Genomic DNA, 24873 nt, shown 5'->3' with positions numbered 1-24873 from the left:
TGATTAAGAGCAGATCGGAGCTAATTAGCGCTAATTAAGAGCAAATTAGGGTTAATAAGGCGCTATTTAAGCTAATTAAGAGCAAATTAAGGTTAATTAAGTGCCGTATAAGGTTAATTAGGGCTAATCAAGCGCTAATGAGGGTAATTAGGAGCCGATCGGAGTTAATTAAGCGCTAATTAGGGGTTAATGAGGGCGGGGGGGGGAGGGGCGGCGGCTCCCGGGGGGTCCCGGGGGGTCTGCGGCGGCTCCGGGCGGGGGGCGGGGCCAGAGGAGGCCACGCCCACCGGGGCCACGCCCACCGGGACACGCCCCTGCCCCGCCCCCCCAATTAAAAACGGAGCCCCCAAATTACCGCCCCTCCCCCACCCCAAATTACCGCCCCTCCCCCACCCCCGAACCCCCAAAATTTTTACTTCCGCCCCTCCCCCACCCCCAAATTTTGGTTCCCTGCCCCTCCCCCACCCAAGAACCCCCAAATTCCCGCCCCTCCCCCACCCCCAGGACCCCACCCCAAAATTCCCGCCCCTCCCCCCACCGGGACCCCCCAAATTCCCGCCCCTCCCCCACCCCCAAATTTCACCTCTCGGCCCCTCCCCCACCCCCAAATTTTGGTTCCCCGCCCCTCCCCCACCCCTGAACCCCCAAATTCCCGCCCCTCCCCCACCCCCATCCCCCAAATTTTTGCCCCTCCCCCTCCCGGGACCCCCAAATTTCCGCCCCTCCCCCACCCCAGGACACCCCCCCCCTTTTATTTTGCCCCTCCCCCCCCGGGACACCCCAAATTCCCGCCCCTCCCCCCCCAAATTTCACCTCCCTGCCCCTCCCCCACCCCTGAACCCCCAAATTTTTCACTTTCGCCCCTCCCCCACCCAAGGACCCCCAAATTTTTGCCCCTTCCCCCACCCCCAAATTTCACCCCCCTCGCCCCTCCCCCACCCCTGAACCCCCAAAATTTTTTACTTCCGCCCCTCCCCCACCCCCAAATTTTGGTTCCCTTCCCCTCCCCCACACCCGAACCCCAAAATTTTTTTACTTCCGCCCCTCCCCCACCCCCCAAATTCCCGCCCCTCCCCCAGCCCCCCAAATTCCCGCCCCTCCCCCACCCCAAATTTCACCCCCCCGCCCCTCCCCCACCCCCAAATTTCACGTCTTGGCCCCTCCCCCACCCCCGAACCCCCAAAATTTTTTACTTCCGCCCCTCCCCCACCCCAGGACCCCCCCTCCCCCCATTTTTTTCTCCCCCCCCCCGGGGACCCCCCAAATTCCCGCCCCTCCCCCACCCCCAAATTTTGGTTCCCTGCCCCTCCCCCACCCCAGGACCCCCCTCCCCCCCATTTTTTTTCCCCCTCCCCCCCCGGGACCCCCCAAATTCCCGCCCCTCCCCCAATTCCCGCCGGTTTTGCCCTAAAATAGAAACGGGGCGGCCATGACGTCACCGGGAGGGGGTGGGGGAGGGGCGGGCGCGTGCCCGGAGCTATTTTTAGCTCTGACCCCTCCCCCTCCCCCCGTGAAATGTCACCTCAAAGTGACCTCGGCGAGGGGGGGGAGGGGCATTTAAAGGGCCAGACGCCAATTTTGGGAATTGGATTGTTCCGGGGGGGGGGGGAGGGGGGGAACACCCCCGTGTGACGTCACAAATGGGCGTGGTCACCCAGGGGACACCCAGGGGACACTGAGGACACGCGTGGGTGTGGTGGGCGTGGCCAAAAAGCCGAAACCACGCCCCTAATTAAACTCCGCAACCAATCAACGGCGAGTTTCCCCCCCTCCCCGCGGGGGTGAGAATGGTACGGCCCGAGGGGGCGTGGCTTTGTCGATAAGTGGGCGTGGTTATGCAAAAGAGGCGTGGTTACGTAAAGGGGGCGTGGTTACGTCAAGGAGGCGTGGCCTCAGTCCGCTGCGCCGCCTCGGGCCCTCAGCAGCGAAGGGGAGGGGGAATACGCCAAAAAAACCCCAAAAAAACCCCAAAAAACCCCAAAAAAGCGTCCGGAAAGGCTCGCCCGGGCTGCCCCCAGCTCGCCATGGTGTCGCTGCTCTGCTGCGGGCCCAAAATGGCGGCGTGTGGGCTCGTCCTCAGCGCCTGGGGCGTCGTGATGCTGGTCAGGGGCTGGGGGGGAAATTTGGGGGGATTTGGGGGGGTTTTGGGGGGATTTGGGGGGATTTAGAGGGGTTTTGGGGGGATTTAGAGGGGTTTTGGGGGGGATTCAGAGGACTCTTGGGGGGATTTAGAGGAGTTTTGGGGGGATTTATAGGGGTTTTGGGGGGATTTAGAGGGGTTTTGGGGGGATTTAGAGGGGTTTTGGGGGGATTTAGAGGGGTCTTGGGGGGATTTAAGGGGTTAAGGGGGGATTGGGGGAGATTTGAGGGGTTTTGGGAGGGTTTTGGGGGGGCTTTGAGGGGTTTTGGGGGGTTTGAGGGGGATTTGGGAAGATTTGGGGGGGCTTTGAGTAGTTTTGGGGGGATTTAGAGGGATTTGGGGGAGGCCTGAAGGGTTTTGGGGGGTCTTGGGAGGGTTTTGGGGGGGCTTTGAGGAGTTTTGGGGGGGTTTGAGGAATTTTGGGGGGATTTAGAGGGGTTTGGGGGAGGCCTGGAGGGATTTGGGGGGGTCTTGGAGGGGTTTTGGGGGGGGCTTTGAGGGGTTTTGGGGGGGTTGAGGGGGATTTGGGAAGATTTGGGGGGGCTTTGAGTAGTTTTGGGGCTGTTTTGGGGGAGGCCTGGAGGGATTTGGGGGGGTCTTGGAGGGGTTTTGGGGGGGCTTTGAGGAGTTTTGGGGGGGATTTGAGAGGTTTAAGGGGAGTGTTGGAGGGATTTTGGGGGGATTGGGGGGATTTGAGGGATTTTGGGGGGTCTTGGGAGGGTTTTGGGGGGGATTTGAGGCGTTTTGGGGGAATTTAGGGGGTTTTGGGGGGGTTTGGAGGAATTTTGGGGGGCTCTGAGGGGTTTCAGAAGGAATTTGGGGTTCCTGAGGCAGTTTTGGGGGGTTGGGGTGGTTCAACTTTCCAAAATGTGGGGGAGACCCCCCCCAAACCCCTCCCCCACCCCCCAAACCCCTCCCCCACCCCCAAAACCCCTCCCCCACCCCCCAAAACCCCTCCCCCACCCCCCGACTTCCCCTCAGCTGCCCCTGAGTCACCCCCGGCCCCTCCCCCACCCCCAAAAAATCAAATTTTGGGGGGCTGGGGCAGCTCTGGGGGAGGGGCACTGCACCCCAAATCCCTCAGGGACCCCCAAAATCCCCCGAGACCCCCCAAAAATCCCCTCAGGACCCCCAGATCCTCCCAAAATCCCTCATAGGGACCCCCAAATCCCCCCAAAATCCCCCAAAATCCCCCAAATTGCCCCAGAATCCTCTCAGGACCCCCCAAAAACCCCCCAGGACCCCCTAAAATCCCCTCAGGAGCCCCAAAATTCCCCCAAATCCTCTTGGGACCTCCAAAAATCCCCACAAGGGACCCTCAGGACCCCCGAATCCCACCCCAAATCCACTTGAGACCCCCAAAATCCCAAAAAAATCCCCCAAATCTCCCCGAGGGACCACCCAGGACCCCCAAACTCCCCCCAAATCCCCTCAAGACCCCCCAAAATCCCCCCAAATTCCCCCCAAATCCCTCCCAGGACCCCCAAATTCCCCCCAAATCTCCCCGAGGGATGCACAGGACCCCCGAATCCCACCCCAAATCTCCTCAAGACCCCCCAAAATCCCCCCAAATTCCCCCCAAATCCCTCCCAGGACCCCCAAATTCCCCCCAAATCTCCCCAAGGGACTCTCAGGACCCCCAAATCCCACCCCAAATCCCCTTGAGACCCCCAAAACCCCCCAAAAATCCCCCAAATCTCCCCGAGGGACCACCCAGGACCCCCAAACTCCCCCCAAATCCCCTCGAGACCCCCCAAAACCCCCCAAATTCCCCCCAAATCCCTCCCAGGACCCACAAATTCCCCCCAAATCTCCCCAAGGGACCCTCAGGACCCCCAAATTCCCCCCAAATCCACTTGAGACCCCCAAAAATCCCCCAAATCTCCCCGAGTGACCACCCAGGACCCCCAAATTCCCCCCAAATCCTCTCGAGACCCCCCAAAATCCCCCCAAAAATCCCCCCAAATCCCTCCCAGGACCCCCAAATTCCCCCCAAATCTCCCCGAGGGACCCTCAGGACCCCCAAAATCGCCCCAAATCTCCTCAAGACCCCCCAAAATCCCCCCAAATTCCCCCCAAATCCCTCCCAGGACCCCCAAATTCCCCCCAAATCCCCTCGAGACCCCCCAAAATGCCCCAAAAATCCCCCCAGGTGCTGTTGGGCATTTTTTTCAACGTGCACTCGGCCGTGCTGATCGAGGATGTGCCTTTCACCGAGGAGGACTTCAAGGGGTGAGGGGAAATTTGGGGGGATTTTGGGGGTCCTGAGGGGATTTTGGGGGTCCTGGGGGGATTTGGGGGGGATTTGTGGAGGTTTGGGAGTCCCTCTGAGGGATTTTGGGGGGATTTGGGGGGTCCTGAGAGGAATTTAGGGAGGTTTGAGGGGATTTGGGGGAGTTTGGGGGGGTCCTGAGGGGAATTTGGGGGTTCCTGAGGAGAATTTGGGGGGTCTTGAGGGGGATTTGGGGGGATTTTGGGGGGTTTTGGAAGTTCTAAGGGACATTTTGATGAATTTTGGGGGTCATGAGAGGAATTTGGGGGGTCCTGGGGGGTCCCTCAGGAGATTTTTGGGGGGTCCTGGAGAGGATTTGGGGGTCCTGGGAGGAATTTGGGGAGAATTTGGGGGTTCCTGGGGGGGATTTTGGGGAATTTGGGGAATTTGGGGGGGGGGTTTGGGGTAGATTTGGGGGGTCCTGGGAGGAATTTTGGGGAGAATTTGGGGGGTTTTGGAAGATCCTGAGGAAATATTTGATGAATTTTGAGGGTTTTGGGGGAAATTTGGGTGTGGGGGGTTTTGGGGCGATCCTGGAAGGAATTTTGGGGAGAATTTGGGGGTTTTTGGAAGATCCTGAGGAGAATTTTGATGAATTTTGAGGGTTCTGGGGGAAATTTGGGTGGGGGGATTTTGAGGGGATCCTGGGTGGAATTTGGGGAGAATTTGGGGGTTTTTGGGAGATCCTGAGGGGAATTTTGAGGTTTTTGGGGGAAATTTGGGTGTGGGGGGTTTGGGGGGGACTTTTGGGGAGGATTTTGGGGGTGAATTTTACACCGATTTAAGCTCCCAAAACCCCCCAAACCCCCTGAAAATCCCCCCAAAACCCCCCAAAATCCCCCAAAAAATCCTCCAAACCCCCCAAAACTCCCCAAAACCCCCAAAATCCCCCAAAATTCCGATTTTTTCCCCTCCGCAGCGGCCCCGAGCGCATTTACCGCCTGTACGAGCAGGTCAGCTACAACTGCTTCATCGCCGCGGGGCTCTACGCGCTGCTCGGCGGCTTCTCCCTCTTCCAGAGCCGCCTCAACAAGCGCAAGGAGTACATGGTGCGCTGAGACCCAAAACCGCCGTTTTTCACCCCAAAAAAATCCCTTTTTTCTTTTTTTCCGTTTAAAAATCCCATTTTTTCCACGCTTGGAGGACCAATTTTTTCCCGCGCGGAAGCGCGCTCGGGGCTGGGTAATAAATAAATTTGTTGTGTATTCACCCCGCGGTGGTTTTTTATGGGTGGAAAGGTTTTTTGGGGTGAAAAACGGCGATTTTGGGGTGAAAAATGGGAATTTTGGGGGTGAGGAGCAACGAGCCCGCGGAGCGGCGCGGCCGCGGGGGGCGGAAGTGGGCGGGGTGGTGGGCGGGGTTTAAGTGGAACTGACCAATCAGAGCGAAGGGGCGGGGCCTGCTGAGGGCGGTACCAACGAGACGCGCGGGGCGGAGCGGCCCCTCCCCGCCCGCCGCCATCATCGAGGAGCCGGAGCGGCGGCGGCGGCGGCCGGAGGGGCCGGGCAGAGCGGCCATGACGTCAGCATCGACTAAAGTCAGGGATTTTGGGCAATTTTGGGCGGATTTGGGAGATTTTGGGGGTTTTTTTTGGGGAATGTGAGGAGAGGATCGGGCGGGGGGGTTGGGGATGAGGGAACTTCCGGTTCGATGCTACTTCCGGTCCGCTCCCGGAAAGAGTCGGGTGGGGGAGAATGACCCCCATGGAAGGTTCCGGGGGGGCGGCGGTTACTGGTCCCAGTTTGGGGTTTACTGGTCCCAGTTTGGGGTTTACTGGTCCCAGTTTGGGTCTTGATCCTGATACTGGTCCCAGTTTGGGCTCCCAGTGGGTTTTACTGGTCCCAGTTTGGGTTTTACTGGTCCCAGTTTGGGTTTTACTGGTCCCAGTTTGGGTTTTTACTGGTCCCATTTGGGTTTTACTGGTCCCAGTTTGGGTTTTATTTGTCCCAGTTTGGGTTTTACTGGTCCCAGTTTGAGTTTTATTGGTCCCAGTTTGGGTTTTACTGGTCCCAGTTTGGGTTTTACTGGTCCCAGTTTGGGTTTGATTCTGTTACTGGTCCCAGTTTGGGCCCCAGTGGGTTTTACTGGTCCCAGTTTGGGTTTTACTGGTCCCAGTCTGGGTTTTATTGGTCCCAGTTTGGGTTTTATTGGTCCCAGTTTGGGTTTTACTGGTCCCAGTTTGGGTTTTACTGGTCCCAGTTTGGGTTTGATTCTGATACTGGTCCCAGTTTGGGTTCAATGGGTTTTTACTGGTCCCAGTTTGGGTTTTACTGGTCCCAGTTTGGGTTTTATTGGTCCCAGTTTGGGTTTTACTGGTCCCAGTTTGGATCCCAGTGGGATTTACTGGTCCCAGTTTGGGTTTTATTGGTCCCAGTTTGGGTTTTATTGGTCCCAGTTTGGGATTTACTGGTCCCAATTTGGGTTTTACTGGTCCCAGATTGGGTTTAATGGGATTTTACGGGTCCCAGTTTGGGTTTTACTGGTCCCAGTTTGGGCTCCCAGTTCCCCCCAATCCCCTCCCAGTTCCCTCCCAGTTCCCTCCCAGTCCCTCCCAGTTTATCCCAGTATATCCCAGTCCCTCCCAGTTCCCTCCCAGTTCAATCCCAGTTTGTCCCAGTCCCATTTTGTGCCCTCCCAGTCCCTCCCAGTATAACCCAGTCCCATTCCCAGTTCCCTCCCAGTCCCCCCAGTCCCTCCCAGTCCCTCCCAGTTTATCCCAGTTTATCCCAATCCCCTCCCAGTCCCTCCCAGTCCCTCCCAGTTAATCCCAGTCCCTCCCAGTCCCTCCCAGTATAACCCAGTCCCATTCCCAGTTCCCTCCCAGTCCCTCCCAGTCCCATTCCCAGTTCCCTCCCAGTCCCTCCCAGTCCCCCCCAGTCCCTCCCAGTCCCTCCCAGTTCCCTCCCAGTTAATCCCAGTCCCTCCCAGTCCATCCCAGTCCCTCCCAGTCCATCCCAGTCCCTCCCAGTATATCCCAGTTCCCTCCCAGTCCATCCCAGTATATCCCAGTTTGCCGTTCCAGGTCGGGGAGATTTTCTCGGCCGCCGGCGCCGCCTTTTCCCGCCTGGGGGAACTGACGATGCAGCTGCACCCGGGCACCGACAGCTCCCCCGCGGGGTGAGGGGTTTGGGGGGATTTGGGGAAATTTGGGGCATTTTGGGGGATTTGGGAAAATTTGGGGAAAATTTGGCAAAATTTAGGGGAGATTTGGGGGCGTTTTGGAGCTTTTCTGGGGAGATTTGGGGCGGTTTTGGGGGGGATTTTGGGGTCGCCAGAGGAGATTGGGGGAGATTTTCGGGCATTTGGGGAAAATTTGGGGCATTTTGGGAAAATTTGGGAAAGTTTGGGGAGATTTGGGGAAATTGGGGGAGATTTGGGGGCGTTTTGGAGCTTTTCTGGGCAGATTTGGGGCAGTTTTGGGGGGGATTTTGGGGTCACCAGGGGAGATTTGGGAGAATTTGGGGGATGCTGGGGGGATTTGGGGAAAATTTGGGGTATTTTGGGGCATTTGGGGAAAATTTGGGAGTGATTTGGTGCATTTTGGAGCTTTTCTAGGGAGATTTGGGGGATTTTGGGGGGGGATTTTGGGGTCATCAGGGGAGATTGGGGGAGATTTTGGGGGATCCTGGGGGGATTTTGGGGGATTTGGGGGATTTTGGGAAAATTTGGGGCATTTGGGGAAAATTTGGGGAGATTTGGGGGGGTTTTGGAGCTTTTCTGGGGAGATTTGGGGCAGTTTGGGGGGGATTTTGGGGTTGTCACGGGAGATTGGGGGAGATTTTGGGGGATCCTGGGGGGATTTGGGGAAAATTTGGGGCATTTGGGAAAATTTGGGGAAAATTTGGTAAAATTTGGGGGAGATTTGGGGGGGTTTGGAGCTTTTGTGGGGAGATTTGGGGCGGTTTGGGGGGGGATTTTGGGGCAGTTTTGGGGGGGATTTTGGTGGGGTCCTGGGGGGATTTTGGGGTTCCCAGGGGAGATTTGGGGAGATTTTGGGGGATCCTGGGGGGATTTTGGGAAAATTGGGGAAGATTTTGGGGGATTTTGGAGCTTTTCTGGGGAGATTTGGGGGGATTTTGGGGGGGTCCCAGGGGGATTTTGGGGTCGTCAGGGGAGATTTGGGAGAATTTGGGGGATTTTAGGGGGATTTGGGAAAATTTGGGGAAAATTTGGCAAAATTTGGGGGAGATATGGGGGGTTTTGGAGCTTTTCTGGGGAGATTTGGGTCAGTTTGGAGGGATTTTGGGGCACTTTTGGGGGGGATTTTGGTGGGGTCCTGGGGGGATTTTGGGGTTCCCAGGGGAGGTTGGGGAGATTTGGGGGGATTTGGGGAAAATTTGGGGGATTTTGGAGAGATTTTGGGGGGATTTGGCGTTTTTCTGGGGAGATTTGGGGGATTTTGGGGGTCCTGGGGGGGAATTTTGGGGGGACTTGGGGGAAATTTGGGGGGGATTTGGGCAGATTTGGGGGGGGCTTTGGAGCCCTTGTGGGGAGATTTTGGGGGGATTTTGGGGGCTCCCAGGGAGGATTTGGGGGATTTTGGGGGGTTTGGGAAATTTGGGGGATATTTTTGGGGAGATTTGGGGCAGTTTTGGGGGGATTTTGGGGGTCCCAGGGGGGTTTTGGGGTACCCAGGGGAGGTTTGGGGGGTCCTGGAGGAGGTTTTGACCCCACCCCCAACCCCTTTGAGATCCCCTAAATTCTGAGGTCACTCCAAATCCCCCCCAAAACCCCCTCAAATCACCCCAAAATCCCCTCCAGGACCCCCAAAATTCTGTCTTGACCCCCAAAATTCCCTCTGGACCCCCAAAATCCCCCCCAGGTCCCGCTGGACAGAGCCAGAGCTGGCGTTGCTCCACGGGGCTGAGTCGTGATTCCGAACCCCAAAAAACCCCCAAAAACTCCTCCTAAATCCCCCTAAAACCCCCTCAAATCACCCTAAAACTCCCCAAAAATACCCCAAAACCACTCAGGACCCCCTAAATCCCCCCAAAAACCACTCAGGACCCCCCAAAAACCCCGGGGTCCCCCCAGGAGCCCCATCTGACGCCGCTCCACGGGGCTGAGTCGTGATTCCGAACCCCAAAAAACCCCCAAAAACTCCTCCTAAATCCCACTAAAACCCCCTCAAATCACCCCAAAAATACCCCAAAACCATTCAGGACCCCCCAAATCCCCCCAAAAACCCCTCAGGACCCCCCAAAAACCCCGGGGTCCCCTCCAGGAGCCCCATCTGGCGCCGCTTCGTGGGGCTGAGTTGCGATTTTGAACCCCCCCAAAACCGCTTCAGATCCCCCCAAATCCCCCCAAAACCCCCCAAATCTTCCCCAAATCCCCCCAAAACCCCTCGGGACCCCCCAAAATCCCCCCAAAATCCCGGGGTCCCCCCAGGTCCCGCTGGACGGAGCCGGAGCTGGCGCTGCTCCGCGGGGCCGTGTCGCGATTCTGAACCCCCCAAAACCGCCTCAAATCCCCCCAGAACTCCCCCAAATCCCCCCAAAACCCCCCAAAACTTCCCCAAATCCCCCCAAAAACCACTCAGGACCCCCAAAATCTCCCCAAAACCACTCAGGACCCCCCCAAAATCCCGGGGTCCCCCCAGGTCCCACAAGACGTAGTCGGAGCTGGTGCTGCTCTGTGCAGCGGCATCACGACTCTGAACCCCCAAAAACCCCCCGAAATCCCCCCAAAACTTCCCCAAATCCCCCCAAAACCCCCCGAAACTTCTCCAAATCCCCCCCAAAACCACTCGGGACCCCCCAAATCCCCCCAAAAACCACTCAGGACCCCCCAGGAGCCCCAGCTGGTGCCACTCTGTGCAGCCGTGTCGCGACTCTGAACCCCCCAAAACCGCCTCAAATCCCCCCAAAACATCCCCAAATCCCCCCAAAACTTCCCCAAATCCCCCCCAAAACCACTCAGGACCCCCCAAAATCCCGGGGTCCCCCCAGGTCCCGCTGGACGGAGCCGGAGCTGGCGCTGCTCCGCGGGGCCGTGTCGCGATTCGGGGAGGACCTGAACCGCCTCAGCGCCCTCATCAAGGACCGCACGGTGTAAGGGGGGCCGGGGGGGGATTTTGGGGTGCCCCCCCCCAAAAAAAACCCCAAAAAACCCCAAAAAAAACCCCAAAATTCCCCCCAGGGCGCAGCTGAAGGCGGCGGCCAAGCGCAAAGCCTACGAGGACAGCGGGGTCCCCCTGCCCCCCCCCGCCGCCGACTCCCCCAAAAAGGGACCCCGAAAAAACCCCCTCAGCTCTGGGGGGGCCCCCCACGACCCCCCCGGGCCCCCCTCGAAGAAGATGAAGGCGGCAGGTGACGAATTTTGGGTTTTTTGGGGGGTTTTTTTGGTTCGTTTCGGGATTTCTTTAATTTTAGGCCCTCCCCCGACTTTAATTTTGGGGTATTTTTTTCCCGATTCTTTAATTTTGGGGAACCCTCCCAATTAATTTTGGGGTTCGCTGTTAAATTTTGGGGTTCCCATTGTCCCCTCCCTTTAATTTTTGGTGTTTTTCTGGACCCTCCCCTTTAATTTTGGGGTCTCTTTGTCCCCCTTCTCTTAATTTTGGGCTCCCCCCATTAATTTTAGCGTCCCCCCCAATTAATTTTGGGCTCCCCCCATTAATTTTGGGCTCCCCCCATTAATTTTAGGGTTCCCCCCCATTAATTTTAGGGTCCCCCCCCTATTAATTTTGGGCTCCCCCCCATTAATTTTGGGCTCCCCCCATTAATTTTAGGGTTCCCCCCCATTAATTTTGGGCTCCCCCCTATTAATTTTGGGCTCCCCCCATTAATTTTAGGGTCCCCCCCCTATTAATTTTGGGCTCCCCCCCATTAATTTTGGGCTCCCCCCATTAATTTTAGGGTTCCCCCCCATTAATTTTGGGCTCCCCCCTATTAATTTTAAGGTCCCCCCATTAATTTTGGGCTCCCCCCATTAATTTTAGGGTCCCCCCATTAATTTTGGACTCCCCCCATTAATTTTGGGGTCCCCCCAATTAATTTTGGGGTTCCCCAATTAATTCTGGGCTCCCCCCATTAATTTTGGGGTCCCCCCAGAGCCCCCCCCGAGTGACTCCGACCCCCCCGGGGACCTCGTGGACGTCGAAGGATTTGGGGACCCCCCCCCAAAGAAGCTGAACTTCGACCAGGGTACGGTGAGGGGGGGGGATCCCCAAAAAAAACCCCAAATTTTGGGGCTTCTCCCCAAAATTTTGGGGTTCCCCTCACCCCTTCCCCTTTTTCCAGCAGCCTGAAGTCGGAGCCCCCCCAGGACCCCCCAAAAATCCTTTGAGGGGTTCCCCAAAACCCTCTGGACCCCCCCAAAATCCCAAATTTCTCTGTGAACCCCCCAAATTTGGGGGGACCCCAAAATCCCCCTCCCCAAATTTTGGGATCCCCCCCACAATTTTTGGGGTCTCTCTCAAGAGACTCCTCCCAGTTTTGTGGTCCCCAAAATTGGGGGACCCCCCCACTCCGTTGTCGCCCCCAATAAAATTTTGGGGTGTCCCCCCCCATTTTGTCCCTGTGTCATGTCTCAATTTTGGGGTCCCCCCTCCCCAAAATTTGGGGTCCCCCCATTTTTGGGGTCCCCCCATGAGTCAGGTTTGGGTTGGAGCCTTTATTGGGGTCACACTGAAGACAAGACCGGGAGGGGGTCCCCAAATTTTGGGGTCCTGGAGGGTTTGTGGGGGGGGGGGGGGAAATTTGGGATGTCCGGGTGAATTTTGGGGTGTCTGGGTGGATTTTTAGGATTCCTGGTTGGATTTTGGGGTGTCCCAGGTGAAGTTTGGGGTACCCTGGGTGGATTTTGGGGTGTCCAAGGTGGGTTTTGGGGTTCCTGGGTGGATTTTTAGGATTCCTGGGTGGATTTTGGGATGTCCCAGATGGATTTTGGGGTTCCTGGGTGAATTTCGGGGTGTCCCGGGTGCATTTCAGGGTGCCTGGGTGGATTTTGGGGTGCCTGGGTGAATTTCGGGGTGCCTGGGTGGATTTTGGGGTGCCCCGGGTGGATTTTTAGGATTTCTGGCTGGGTTTTGGTGTTCCTTGGATTTTGGGGTACCCTGGTTGGATTTTGGGGTGTCCTGGGTGGGTTTTGGGGTGTCCTGGGCAGGTTTTGGGGTGTCCCAGATGAATTTTAGGGTTCTTGGGTGAATTTTGGGGTGCCCCAGGCAGGTTTTGGGGTGCCCCGGGTGTATTTCGGGGTGTCCTGGGTGAATTTTGGGGTGCCCCGGGTGAATTTTGGGGTGTCCCAGGCAGTTTTGGGGTGTCCCAGATGAATTTCGGGGTGTCCCGGGCGGGTTTCGGGGTGTCCTGGATGAATTTTAGGGTTCCTGGGTGTATTTTGGGGTATCCCAGGCAGGTTTTGGGGTGTCCTGGGTGTATTTTGGGATGTCCCAGGCGGGTTTTGGGGTGTCCCGGGCGGGTTTTGGGGTGCCCTGGGTGTATTTTGGGGTGTCCCGGGCGGTTTTGGGGTGTCCCGGGTGAATTTTGGGGTGTCCCAGGCAGGTTTTGGGGTGTCCCAGATGAATTTTAGGGTTCCTGGTTGGATTTCGGGGTGTCCCGGGTGTATTTTGGGGTGTCCCAGGTGAATTTTAGGGTTCCTGGGTGTATTTTGGGGTGTCCTGGGTGTATTTTGGGATGTCCCAGGCAGTTTTGGGGTGTCCCAAGCAGGTTTTGGGGTGTCCCGGTGTATTTTGGGGTACCCCGGGTGAATTTTGGGGTGTCCTGGGTGAATTTCGGGGTGTCCCGGGCGGGTTTCGGGGTGTCCCAGATGAATTTTAGGGTTCCTGGGTGTATTTTGGGGTGTCCCGGGTGACTTTTGGGGCATCCCGGGCGGGGTCTGGGGTGTCCCAGGTGGGTTTGGGGTGTCCCAGGTGAGATTTGGGGTGTCCCAGGCGGGTTTTGGGGTGTCCCAGGCAGGTTTCGGGGTGTCCCAGAGGAATTTCGGGGTGTCCTGGGTAGGTTTTGGGGTGTCCCAGGTGAATTTCGGGGTGCCCCGGGTGAATTTTGGGGTGTCCCGGGTGTATTTTGGGGTGTCCCAGGCAGGTTTTGGGGTGTCCTGGGTGGGTTTTGGGTTGCCTGGGTGAATTTTGGGGTGTCCTGGGCAGGTTTTGGGCTGTCCCAGATGAATTTTAGGATTCTTGGGTGTATTTTGGGGTGTCCCGGGTGAATTTCGGGGTGTCCCGGGTGTATTTCGGGGTGCCCCAGGTAAATTTTGGGGTGTCCCGGGCAGGTTTTGGGGTGCCCCAGATGAATTTTGGGGTGTCTCGGGTGGGTTTTGGGGTGTCCCAGATGAATTTTAGGGTTCCTGGGTGTATTTTGGGATGTTCTAGGCGGGTTTTGGGGTGTCCCGGGTGTATTTTGGGGTGTCTCGGGCGGGTTTCGGGGTGTCCCAGGCAGGTTTTGGGGTGTCCCAGGTGAATTTCGGGGTGTCCCAGGTGAATTTCGGGGTGTCCCAGGTGTATTTTGGGGTGTCACGGGTGAATTTTGGGGTACCCCGGGTCAATTTTGGGGTACCCCGGGCAGTTTTGGGGTGCTACAGGGGCTGGCAGCGCTCCTGGCGGCTGTAGAGCTCAAATTGGCTCTTCCAGCGCATCATGTAGGAGCTCCAGCGGTGGAATTCCAGACGCCACTGCCGCTCCGCCTCCTCCATCGGGCCTGGGGACCCCAAAATCCTAAATGAGCACCCCAAAAAACCCCAAAAATCCAAAAAAAATCCCAAAAAATCTACCCAAAAACCCCCTGAACTGACCCGAAATCCCCTAAATCCAATTTCACCCAAAACCCGCTCGAATCCACCCAAAATTCCCAGTGCTGCCGCTCCGCCTCCTCCATCGGGCCTGGGGACCCCAAAATCCTAAATGAGCACCCCAAAAACCCCAAAAATCCCAAAAAAATCCAAAAAAAATCCCCCCAAAAACCCCCTGAAATGGCCCCGAAATCCCCTAAATCAAATTTCACCCAAAAACTGCCCAAATCCACCCAAAATTCCCGCTGCTGCCGCTCCGCCCCCTCCATCGGGCCTGGGGACCCCAAAATCCTAAATGAGCACCCCAAAAAAACCCAAAAATCCCAAAAAATCCCAAAAAATCCCCCCAAACTGCCCCGAAATCCCCTAAATCCAATTTCACCCAAAAACTGCCCAAATCCACCCAAAATTCCCGGTGCTGCCGCTCCGCCTCCTCCATCGGGCCTGGGGACCCCAAAATCCTAAATGAGCACCCCAAAAAACCCCAAAAATCCCAAAAAAATCCCCCCAAAAAATCCCTCAAAACTGCCCCGAAATCCCCTAAATCCAATTTCACCCAAAAACTGCCCAAATCCACCCAAAATTCCCGGTGCTGCCGCTGCTTTGGCTCTGGGAATCCCCCCCCCAAAACCCCAAAATCGGCTCTGGGGACCCCAAAATCAACTCCGGGGACCCCAAAAACCCCCAGAACCCCCAAAATCCCCCCAAAACTGCCCAAAATCCCCCAAATCCACCCAAACGTTGCCGTGTCCTCCTCGTCCTCGGTGCCACCAGGACGTCCCCGGTGTCCCCCCAGTGTCCCCCCAGTGTCCCCAGAGTGCCACCATGGCCACATCCATGTCCCACCCCTCCATGGTGCCACTTCCTCATGTCCCCAATGTCCCCAAATGTCCCAAAATGTCCCCAAATGTCCCAAAATGTCCCCAAATGTCCCCAGTGTCCCCTTATGTCCCAATGTCCCCAAATGTCCCCAAATCACCCAAATGTCCCCAATGTTCCCAAATGTCCCCAAATCCCCCAATGTCCCCAATCCCCCCAAAATGTCCCCAAATGTCCCCAATGTCCCAAATTTCCTCAATGTCCTTAAGTCCCTCCAATGTCCCCAATGTCCCCATCACCCCTGCGTCCCCAGTTGTCCCCTTGTGTCCCAATGTCCCCAATGTCCCAAATCCCCCCAAATGTCCCCAATCCCCCCAATGTCCCCCAATGTCCCCAATGTCACTTCATTGTCCCAAATGTCCCAAATGTCCCCAATCCCCCCAAATTCCCCAGTCCCCCAAAATGTCCCCAAATGTCCCCAATGTCCCCAATCCCCCCAATGTCCCCAAATGTCTACAGTGTCCCCCATGTCCCCCAATGTCCCAAATGTCGCCTCATTGACCCAAATGTCCCCAATCTCCTCAATGTCCCCAATGTCCCCAAATCCCCCAATGTCCCCAAATCCCCCAAATGTCCCCAATGTCCCCAATCCCCCCAATGTCCCCAACCCCCCCAAATGTCCCCAAATGCCCCCGCTGTCCCTGACCGGTGACGTTGAGCAGTTTGGGCAGGAAGCGGTTCCAGAAGGCGCAGGCCTGTGCGCGCAGGCCCTGGGCCACGGCGAGCGGCCGCGCGTTCAGCCGGGCGTAACTCTGCCGCGCCGCCGTGTACGACGGCCAGCGCCGCTCCCGCTCCGACGCCTCGTTGGGGTCCCTGCGGCGGCACCGGCGACGGTCAGCGCGGCGCGGGTTGTTCGACCCAACTCATCGCAGGTCAACAGAACTCGTAACAACCCAACCCAACCCATCCCAACTCATTGCAACTCAACCAAGGTCATCCAACCCAACTCATCCCAACTATCCCAGCTCATCCCAACCCACCCTAACTCAACCCAACCAATCCCAACTCATAACAACCCAACCCAACCAATCCCAACTCATCGCAAGTCAACCGAGCTCGTGACAACCCAACCCAACCCATCGCAAGTCAACCCAACCAATCCCAACCCATCGTAACTCAACTGAACTCATAACAACCCAACCCAACCCATTGCAAGTCAACCCAACTCATCGCAACCCAATCCAACCAATCCCAACTCATCGCAGCTCAATCCAACCAATCCCAACCCTTCCTAACTCAATCCAACCAATCCCAACTCATCACAGCTCAACCCAACCAATCCCAACTCATCCCAACTCAACCCAGCTCGTAACAACCCAACTTGTCCCAGCACATCCCAACCCAACCAAGGTCGTCCAACCCAACTGATCCCAACTCAACCCAACTCAACCAAGGTCATCCAATCCAACTCATCACAACTCAACCCAACTTGTCACAACTGATCTCAACCCAACTCAACCCAACTCAGGTCATCCAACCCAACTCATCCCAACTCAACCCAACTCATCCCATCCCAACCAACGTAATTGAACCCAACTCAACGCAAACAAGGTCATCCAACCCAACTCATCGCCACTCAAGTCAGCTCATCCCAACCCAACTCAACCAAACTCATCCCAACCCAAACGAGGTCATCCAACCCAATTCAACTCATCCTTACTGAGATCATCCAACCCAACTCATCCCAACTCAACCCAACTCATCCCATCCCAACCAAGGTAATTGAACCCAACTCACTGCAACTCAACCAAGCTCATCACAACTCAACTCAATGCAAATGAGGTCATCCAACCCAACTGATCACAACTCAACACAAATGAGGTCATCCAACCCAACTCATCACCACTCAACTCATCCCAACGGAGGTTATCCAACCCAACTGAACTCAACCCAACCACTGTCATCCAACCCAACTGATCACCACTCAACTCATCCTAACCAAGGTCATCCAACCCAACTCATCACCACTCAACTCATCCCAACAGAGGTCATCCAAACCACTCAACTCATCCCAACCAAGGTCATCCAACCCAACTGATCCCAACTCAACTCAACCCAACCACTGTCACCCGACCCAGCTCATCACAACTCAACTCATCCCATCCCAACCCAACTCTACCAAACTCATCCCAACCCAACTCAACCGCGCTCCGCCCCGGCCCGTACCCGGTGCGGGCGAAGTTGCCCCAGTATCTCATGATGCGCCGGCTCAGCGCCTCCTCCTCGGCCGTGTAGTTGAGGCCGGGGTTGAGCGGCTGCCCGAAGACGAACTCGATCTCGTAGCCGTGCGGCACGCCCATCCACGGCGGCCACAGCAGGTTGGAGGCGCGGTGGTCGAACAGATAGGCGAAGACGGTGCCGCCGCGCTCGGCCCAGCGCTGGGCGAAGTGCATCAGCGGGCACACCACGTTGTGGTCGCCCACGATGTCGTCCAGCGCCTCGCGGTTCTTCACCGGGTTGTCCTGGTCCAGCCAGTCGGTGTACTGCAGCACCACGGCCTCGGCCGCCAACTCGTTGGCCTGCGGCACGCCCAGCCGGACGCCGCCCAGGAACTCCTCGCGGCTGATCAGGCTCTCGTTGTCTTTGCCGAAACCCGGCACGCCGTACACCAAGAAATAGGTGCCCTCGTCCTGCACGGCGCCCAGCAGCACCTCGGCCTCGGCGCCGCCCGGCGCGCCCAGCAGCGCCTCGGGGGTGTCGGTCAGGAACTCTCCGTCCACCACGGGCACGAAGGCGAAGCGGAAGACGCCCTGTTGCGGCAGCACGGCCGCCTCGTGCTCCACCAGCTGCGGCGGCGCGGCGGCGCGAAGGCAAACCAGCAGCTCCGTCTCGTTGGTCACCGCCCCGCCGGCGCCGGCGCCGCCGCAGCCCAACAGCCGACCCAACCGCGCCGCTCGCCGCCGGCCCTCGGCCGCCCCCACGGTGGCCCAGGGCCCGTTGGGTGACCCGCTCTGCAGCACGGCGCGGCGGAACAGCGCCCGGCTGCCCCCCGACAGCAGGTGCAGCCCCACCGAGGCCGCGCCGGCGCTCTCCCCGAACAGCGTCACCGCGCCGGGGTCGCCGCCGAACGCCGCGATGTTGGCCTGAACCCAACGCAACGCCAACCGCTGGTCCATCAACCCGACGTTACCGGGAGCTTCGGGGTGACCCGGCAACGCCAAAAAACCCAAAGCGCCCACCCGGTAGTTCATGGAGACCACCAAAACCTCCTCGGCCGCCGCCAGGAACCGCCCGTCGTAGACGTCCAACGAGGCGGCGCCGCTGTAGAAACCGCCGCCGTAAATCCACACCAGCACCGGCGCCGGCGTTTTGGGGCGCGGCGTCGGCGCCCAGATGTTGAGGTACAAACAATCCTCGCTCATCTCGCGGTTGGGGTTCCACATCTCGGAGCCGCCAAAACCCGGGAACATGGTGTCCACCGGCTGGAAACAGGCGTGGGGGTGGGAGAGGGCGTCCAGGACCCCTCCCCACGGCCGGGCGGGGCGGGGAGGGGCGAAGCGAAGGGGTCCCAACGGGGGTTCGGCGTAGGGGATCCCCAAAAACGCCGCCACGCGCGCAGAGGGACCGGCGGGGACGTGGAAACCGCGGACGGCGCCGGCTGAGGTGGTCACCAGCAGATCCTCGGGGGTGGCCGGGCAGGGGGCGACGAGGAGGAGGAGGAGGAGGGGGAGGAAGAGCGGGAGGGGGGCGGGGGGCGGTGGGGATGGGCGACCCCCCATGGCGGCGGAGGCTGCGGAGAGAGAGAGAATTTGGGGGGTCATGAAGGGGTTTGGGGGTCCCGTGTGGGTGGGGAGGGGGCGGGATTTGGGGAGGGGGTCTCAATTTTGGGGGGATTTGGGGGGGATTTGGGGGTCCCATTTGGGTGGGGATGGGGGAGTTGGAGGGGGTCCCAAATTGGGGGGGGTCTCCATTTGGGGGGCATTTGGGGAGGGGTCTTCCTTTTGGGGGGATCTTGGGGGTCCCGTGTGGGTGGGGGATGGGGAAGTTGGGGAGGGGTCCCAAATTGGGGGAGGGGTCCCAAATTGGGAGGGATTTGGGGAGGGGTCTTCATTATGGGGGGATTTGGGGGGATTTGGGGGTCCCGTGTGGGTGGGGAGGGGCTGGGAGTTGGGGAGGGGTCCCAAATTGGGGGGGCGTGTGTCTCCATTTAGGGGGCATTTGGGGAGGGGTCTCAATTTTGGGTAGGATTTGGGGAGGGGGGTCTTAATTTGGGGGGGATTTGGGGGTCCCACATGGGAGGGAGTGAATGGGAGTTGGGGAGGGGTCCCAAATTGGGGGGTCTCCATTTAGGGGGCATTTGGGGAGGGGTCTTCATTTTGGGGGGGATTTGGGAAGGGTCCCAAATTGAGGGAGGGGTCTCAATGTGGGTGGGATTTGGGGAGGGGTCTTCATTTTGGGTGGGATTTGGGGGGGGGAATTTGGGGGTCCCGTGTGGGCGGGAGTTGGGGAGGGGTCCCAAATTGGGAGGGATTTGGGGGGGGGGTCTTCATTTTGGGGGGGATTTGGGGAGGGGTCTCAATTTTGGGGGGGATTTGGGGGGGTTTGGGGGTCCCGTGTGGGGGGGGAGGGGGTGGGAGTTGGGGAGGGGTCCCAAACTGGGAGGGATTTGGGGAGGGGTCTCCATTTTGGGGGGATTTGGGGGGGATTTGGGGGTCCCGTGTGGGTGGGGAGGGGGCGGGATTTGGGGAGGGGTCCCAAATTGGGGGGGATTTGGGGGGTTTGGGGGTCCCGTGTGGGTGGGGGTTGGGGAGGGGTCCCAAATTGGGGGGGGGTGTCTCGATTTGGGTGGGATTTGGGGGGGATTTGGGGGGGATTTGGGTGGGATGTGGGGGGTTTGGGGGTCCCGTGTGGGTGGGGAGGGGGTGGGATTTGGGGAGGGGTCCCAATTTGGGAGGGATTTGGGGAGGGGTCTTCATTTTGGGGGGGATTTGGGGTCCCGTGTGTTTGGGGGATGGAGGGGGTCTCCATTTGGGTGGGATTTCAGGAGGGGTCTTCATTTTGGGGGGGATTTGGGGGATTTGGGGGTCCCGTGTGGATGGGAGTTGGGGAGGGGTCCCAAACTGGGGGGGATTTGGGGAGGGGTCTCAATTTTGGGGGGGATTTGGGGAGGGGTCTTCATTTTGGGGGGGATTTGGGGAGGGGTCTTCATTTTGGGGGGGATTTGGGTGGGATTTGGGGGGGATTTGGGGGGGATTTGGGGGGTCTGGGGGTCCCAAGTGGGTGGGGAGGGGGTGGGAGTTGGGGAGGGGTCCCAAATTGGGGGTGTGGTCTCCATTTGGGTGGGATTTGGGGAGGGGTCTTCATTTTGGGGGGGATTTGGGGGGGATTTGGGGGTCCCATGTGGGTGGGGGATGGGGGAGTTGGAGGGGGTCCCAAATTGGGGTGGGGTCTCCATTTGGGGGCAATTGGGGGGGGTTTGGGGGTCCCATGTGGGTGGGGAGGGGGTGGGAGTTGGGGAGGGGTCCCAAATTGGGTGGGATTTTGGGAGGGGTCTCAATTTTGGGGAGGGGGGATCTTCATTTTGGGGGGGATTTGGGGGGTTTGGTGGTCCTGTGGGGGGGGGGGATGAAGGGGGTCCCAAATTGGGGGGGTCTCCATTTGGGGGGGATTTGGGGAGGGGGGGTCTTCATTTTGGGTGGGGTTTGAGGGTCCCGTGTGGGTGGGGGATGGGGGAGTTGGGGAGGGTCCCAATTTGGGAGGGAGTTGGGGAGGGGTCTCAATTTTGGGTGGGATTTGGGGTTTTGGGGGTCCCATGTGGGTGGGAGTTGGGAAGGGTCCCAAATTGGGGGAGGGGTCTCAATGTGGGTGGGATTTGGGGAAAGGTCATCATTTTGGGGGGGATTTGGGGAGGGGTCTTCATTTTGGGTGGGATTTGGGGGATTTGGGGGTCCCGTGTGGGTGGAAGTTGAGGAGGGGTCCCAAATTGGGAGGGGGAGGTCTTCATTTTGGGTGGGGTTTGTGGGGGAATTTGGGGGTCCCACATGGGTGGGGAGGGGGGGAGTTGGGGAGGGGTCCCAAAGTGGGGAGGGGGTCTCCATTTGGGGGGGATTTGGGGAGGATTTGGGGGTCCCATGTGGGTGGGGGTTGGGGAGGGGTCCCAAATTGGGAGGGATTTGGGGAGGGGTCTTCATTTTGGGGGGGATTTGGGGGTCCCGTGTGGGTGGGAGTTGGGGAGGGGTCCCAAATTGGGGGGGGGTCTCCATTTGGGGGGGATTTGGGGGTCCCACGTGGGTGGGGAGGGGGTGGGAGTTGGGGAGGGGGTCTCAATTTTGGGTGGCATTTGGGGGATTTGGGGGTCCCGTGTGGGTGGGAGTTGGGGAGGGGTCCCAAACTGGGGGGGGGTCTCCATTTGGGGGGGATTTGGGGGGGGGGGATGGGCAGAACCCCTGAAATTTGGGGCGAGGGTCCCCAAATTTATTTGGACCCACCTAAAACCATCCTGACCCCCCCCCCCACCCCCACCCCCCAATTTTTGGGGCCCTCCCAGTTTGTCCCAGTCCCTCCCAGTGCCCCCCCCCAAATAAAGACCCCTCCCCCCCCCCCCCGCGCCCCTCCCCCCCCCGGGGCAGGTGGCGGCTCCCAAAATAAACCCGGAAAAATTCCCGGGAAAAATTCCGGCCGGAAGCGCCGGGGGGGGGGGAGGGGCACCTGTGGGGACCCCCCCGGGCCCTATAGGGACCCCCCCAGCCCCATAGATACTATAGAGACCCCCCAGCCCTATAGATCCTATAAGGACCCCCCCGGCCCCATAGATCCTATAGGGACCCCCCCCCCCCAAATCCCCCATCGATCCGGCCCTATAGGGCCCCTCCCCCACCCCCAGCCCCGCCCTGCGCGGCCCCTCCCCCACCCCAAAATGGGACCCCGGGGGGTGGGTGGGGTGGGGCCGGTTGGGGGTCTCAGGTGTGGGGGAGGGGCGATGTGGGGGGGGGGGGGGTCTCAAGGGTGGGGGAGGGGCGATGTGGGGTGGGGACGGGTGGGGGTGTCAGGTGGGGGAGGGGCGATGTTTTGGGGGGGGGTCTCAGGTGTGGGGGAGGGGGCGATGGGGGGTGGGGGAGGGGCGGGGTGGGGGTCTCAGGGATGGGGGAGGGGCGATGTTGTTTGTTGGGGGGGGGTCCCAAGGGTGGGGGAGGGGCGATGTGGGGAGGGGTCTCAAGGGTGGGGGAGGGGCAACCTGGAGGTGGGGGAGGGGCGATGTTGTGGGGGGGGTCTCAGGATGGGGGAGGGGCGATGTTGTTTGTTGGGGGGGGGTCCCAAGGGTGGGGGAGGGGCGATGTGGGGGAGGGGCCGGTTGGGGGTCTCAGGGATGGGGGAGGGGCGATGTTTTGGGGGGGGTCTCAGGGATGGGGGAGGGGCGATGTTTTGGGGGGGGTCTCAGGGATGGGGGAGGGGCGATAAGAGGTGGGGGAGGGGCGATGTTGTTTATTGGGGGGGGGGGGGTCTCCAGGGTGGGGGAGGGGCGGCGATGGGGCCGTATCCGCTGGGGGTCATTAAAAAAGGGGGGAGGGGAGGGGGTGGGGGTGGGGGAGGGGATGGTGGGGAGGGGTCCCGGGGTGGGGGTCGCGCTGGGGGTGGGGGAGGGGCGGCACCGACCGCGGCTCCGGTTCCGCTGCGGCTCCGGCGGCTGCAAAATACCGGGGGGGGGTGGGGGAGGGGCGGCGTTAAATTGGGGGGGGGGAGGGAGGGGAGGGGTGGGGGAGGGGCGGCTCCTTTGGCCCCTCCCCCCCTGCGGCAGCGCCGCCCCTCCCCCCGCGCCGGGAGGGGGAGGGGAAGGGGGGGGGGGGGAGGATGCGCTGCCCAACCCCCACCCCACCCCCACCCCGGGGGGATTTTTGGGGAATTTTGGGGGAATTTGGGGGGATTTGGGGGAATTTTGGGGGATTTGGGGAATTTTTGGGAATTTGGGGCAAATTTGGGGGATTTGGGGCAAATTTGGGGGATTTTTGGGGCAATTTGGGGAGATTTGGGGAATTTTTGGGAATTTTGGGGGGGATTTTTGGTGGAAATTTGGGGAATTTGGAGGATCTGGGGAATTTTGGGAATTTGGGGGGAATTTTGGGGATTTTTGGTGGAAATTTGGGGATTTTTGGTGTAAATTTGGGAGATTTGGGGAATTTTGGGGAATTTTCGGGGGAACTTTTGGGGATTTCTGGTAAAAATTTGGGGAATTTTGAGGGATTTGGGGCGATTTGGCGATTTGGGGGGAATTTGGGGGAATTTGGGAGGATTTGGGGCAAATTTGGGGGATTTTTGTCCCCCCAGGTGTGTCCCTGTCCCCCCCAGGTGTGTCCAGGTGTCCCCAGGTGTGTCTCTGTCCCCCCCAGGTGTCCCCAGGTGTCCCCCCAGGTGTGTCCCCAGGTGTGTCCCCTCCCCCTCCAAGGCCACCGGCCAAGGGTCACCCGCCCCTCCCCCAGGGGCCCCGCGGTGACGTCACAGGGACACCCCCAGGGAGGGACAGGGACACACCTGGGGACACCTGGGACACACCTGGGGACATCCGTGTCCCCATCCCAGTGTCCCTGATGGTCACCAGGACATCGTGTCCCCATCCCAGTGTCCCCCTCGCAGTGTCCCCACCCCTGTCAGTGCCACCTCCATGTCCCCATCTCCATGTCCCTGATGGCCACCAGGACATCTCTGTGACCCCAGTGACCCCTGGGACACTTCAGTGTCCCCACCCTCGTGTCCCTAATGGCCACCAGGACATCCCCATGTCCCCCCTGATCTCGGTGCCACCTCCATGTCCCCATCCCCATATCCCTGATGGCCACCAGGACATCTCTGTGTCCCCCCTGATTTTGGTGCCACCTCCATGTCCTTGTTCCCGTGTCCCCACCCCTGTCAGTGCCACCTCCCTGTCCCCATCCCCACATCCCTGATGGCCACCAGGACATCCCCATGTCCCCAAGGACCCATGGGACACCTCCGTGTCCCCCCTGGTCTCGGTGCCACCTCCATGTCCCCATTCCCGTGTCCCTGACGGCCACCAAGACATCCCCCAGTCTTAGTGCCACCTCCATGTTCCCGTCCCAGTGTCCCCACCCCTGTCAGTGCCACCTCCATGTCCCCCCTGATCTCGGTGCCATCTCCGTGTCCCCACCCCCGTGTCCCTGATGGCCACCAGGACATCTCTATGTCCCCATCTCCATGTCCCCAAGGACCCCTGGGACACCTCCATGTCCCCACTGATCTCAGTGCCACCTCCTTGTCCCCATCCCTGTGTCCCTGATGGCCACCAGGACATCCCCATGTCCCCCCCAGTGTCAGTGCCACCTCCATGTCCCCATCCCTGTGTTCCCCCTGATCTCGGTGCCACCTCCATGTCCCCATCCCTGTGTCCCCACTCCTGTCAGTGCCACCTCTGTGTCCCCATCTCTGTGTCCCTGATGGCCACCAGGACATCCCCATGTCCCCCCCTGATCTCGGTGCCACCTCCCTGTCCCCATCCCCGTGTCCCTGCTGGAGCCACCAGGACATCCCTGTGACCCCTGGGACACCTCAGTGTCCCCACCCCCATGTCCCTGGTGGCCACCAGGACATCTTTATGTCCCCACTGATCATGGTGACACTCCCGTGTCCCCATCCCAGTGTCCCCACCCCTGTCAGTGCCACCTCCGTGTCCCCATCTCCATGTCCCCCCTGATCTCGGTGCCACCTCCCTGTCCCCATCTCTGTGTCCCTGCTGGAGCCACCAGGACATCCCCATGTCCCCCCCAGTCTTAGTGCCACCTCCCTGTCCTTGTTCCCGTGTCCCTCCCCTGTCAGTGCCACCTCCATGTCCCCCGTGATCTCAATGCCACCTCCATGTCCCCATCGTAGTGTCCCCATCCCTGTC

General features: G+C 59.4%; 3 protein-coding genes and 1 long non-coding RNA gene across 12 annotated transcripts; 3 read left to right on the top strand and 1 right to left on the bottom strand.

The window, feature by feature from the left end:
* Window positions 1-1843: 1843 nt before the first annotated feature.
* On the top strand, window positions 1844-5621 carry RNASEK (ribonuclease K). The gene is made up of 3 exons (XM_041712209.2): window positions 1844-2102; window positions 4293-4372; window positions 5332-5621. Exons 1-3 carry the CDS (start codon window positions 2025-2027, stop codon window positions 5468-5470), a joined length of 297 nt encoding a protein of 98 aa, XP_041568143.1. The 5' UTR covers window positions 1844-2024; the 3' UTR covers window positions 5471-5621.
* Window positions 5622-5792: 171 nt separating this feature from the next.
* Window positions 5793-11925, top strand: BACC1 (BPTF associated chromatin complex component 1). 2 transcript variants are annotated; one of them, XM_072920663.1, is made up of 6 exons: window positions 5793-5949; window positions 7435-7529; window positions 10364-10465; window positions 10554-10723; window positions 11468-11560; window positions 11660-11925. In XM_072920663.1, the coding sequence occupies exons 1-6, from the start codon at window positions 5929-5931 to the stop codon at window positions 11662-11664; spliced, it is 486 nt and encodes a 161-aa protein (XP_072776764.1). In that variant the 5' UTR covers window positions 5793-5928; the 3' UTR covers window positions 11665-11925. The 2 variants fall into 2 exon arrangements, with proteins under 2 accessions (XP_072776764.1, XP_072776763.1); XM_072920662.1 differs by having other exon boundaries at window positions 11657-11925.
* An 89-nt stretch (window positions 11926-12014) lies between these two features.
* On the bottom strand, window positions 12015-18763 carry ACHE (acetylcholinesterase (Yt blood group)). Of its 8 annotated transcripts, none has more exons than XM_072920626.1 (5): window positions 17205-18763; window positions 15685-15851; window positions 14553-14603; window positions 13940-14068; window positions 12015-13127 (listed from the first exon to the last, which is right to left on the bottom strand). In XM_072920626.1, exons 1-4 carry the CDS (start codon window positions 18755-18757, stop codon window positions 13947-13949), a joined length of 1893 nt encoding a protein of 630 aa, XP_072776727.1. In that variant the 5' UTR covers window positions 18758-18763; the 3' UTR covers window positions 12015-13127; window positions 13940-13946. The 8 variants fall into 8 exon arrangements, with proteins under 8 accessions (XP_072776727.1, XP_072776728.1, XP_072776730.1 ...); XM_072920627.1 differs by having other exon boundaries at window positions 12015-13133; window positions 13947-14068; XM_072920629.1 differs by having other exon boundaries at window positions 12015-12657; window positions 13947-14068.
* On the top strand, window positions 12211-14026 carry LOC140681181 (uncharacterized). The gene is made up of 3 exons (XR_012052413.1): window positions 12211-12335; window positions 13182-13722; window positions 13870-14026. It is a non-coding gene; the product is annotated as an uncharacterized lncRNA (long non-coding RNA).
* Window positions 18764-24873: the final 6110 nt, after the last annotated feature.

This window comes from Taeniopygia guttata, chromosome 32 (assembly GCF_048771995.1).
Source record: "Taeniopygia guttata chromosome 32, bTaeGut7.mat, whole genome shotgun sequence".
NCBI lineage: Eukaryota > Metazoa > Chordata > Aves > Passeriformes > Estrildidae > Taeniopygia > Taeniopygia guttata.
Note: the sequence above shows the minus strand (reverse complement) of the source record. Positions and strands in the feature narration are given on the sequence as shown.

What these genes read in the sequence shown, in the direction of transcription:
- BACC1 (XM_072920662.1), top strand. Translation starts at nt 5,929, where the DNA reads ATGACGTCAGCATCGACTAAA. An exon ending in TGACGTCAGCATCGACTAAA is followed by an intron (nt 5,950 to 7,434) that starts GTCAGGGATTTT and finishes TTGCCGTTCCAG; the next exon opens with GTCGGGGAGATTTTCTCGGC. An exon ending in ACCGACAGCTCCCCCGCGGG is followed by an intron (nt 7,530 to 10,363) that starts GTGAGGGGTTTG and finishes GGGTCCCCCCAG; the next exon opens with GTCCCGCTGGACGGAGCCGG.
- RNASEK (XM_041712209.2), top strand. Translation starts at nt 2,025, where the DNA reads ATGGTGTCGCTGCTCTGCTGCGGGCCCAAAATGGCGGCGTGTGGGCTC. An exon ending in CCTGGGGCGTCGTGATGCTG is followed by an intron (nt 2,103 to 4,292) that starts GTCAGGGGCTGG and finishes AAATCCCCCCAG; the next exon opens with GTGCTGTTGGGCATTTTTTT. An exon ending in ACCGAGGAGGACTTCAAGGG is followed by an intron (nt 4,373 to 5,331) that starts GTGAGGGGAAAT and finishes TCCCCTCCGCAG; the next exon opens with CGGCCCCGAGCGCATTTACC.
- ACHE (XM_072920626.1), bottom strand. Translation starts at nt 18,757, where the DNA reads ATGGGGGGTCGCCCATCCCCACCGCCCCCCGCCCCCCTCCCGCTCTTC. An exon ending in CAAACTGCTCAACGTCACCG is followed by an intron (nt 14,604 to 15,684) that starts GTCAGGGACAGC and finishes TGGGGTCCCCAG; the next exon opens with GCCCGATGGAGGAGGCGGAG. An exon ending in GGAATTTTGGGTGGATTTGG is followed by an intron (nt 14,069 to 14,552) that starts GCAGTTTTTGGG and finishes TGGGGTCCCCAG; the next exon opens with GCCCGATGGAGGAGGCGGAG.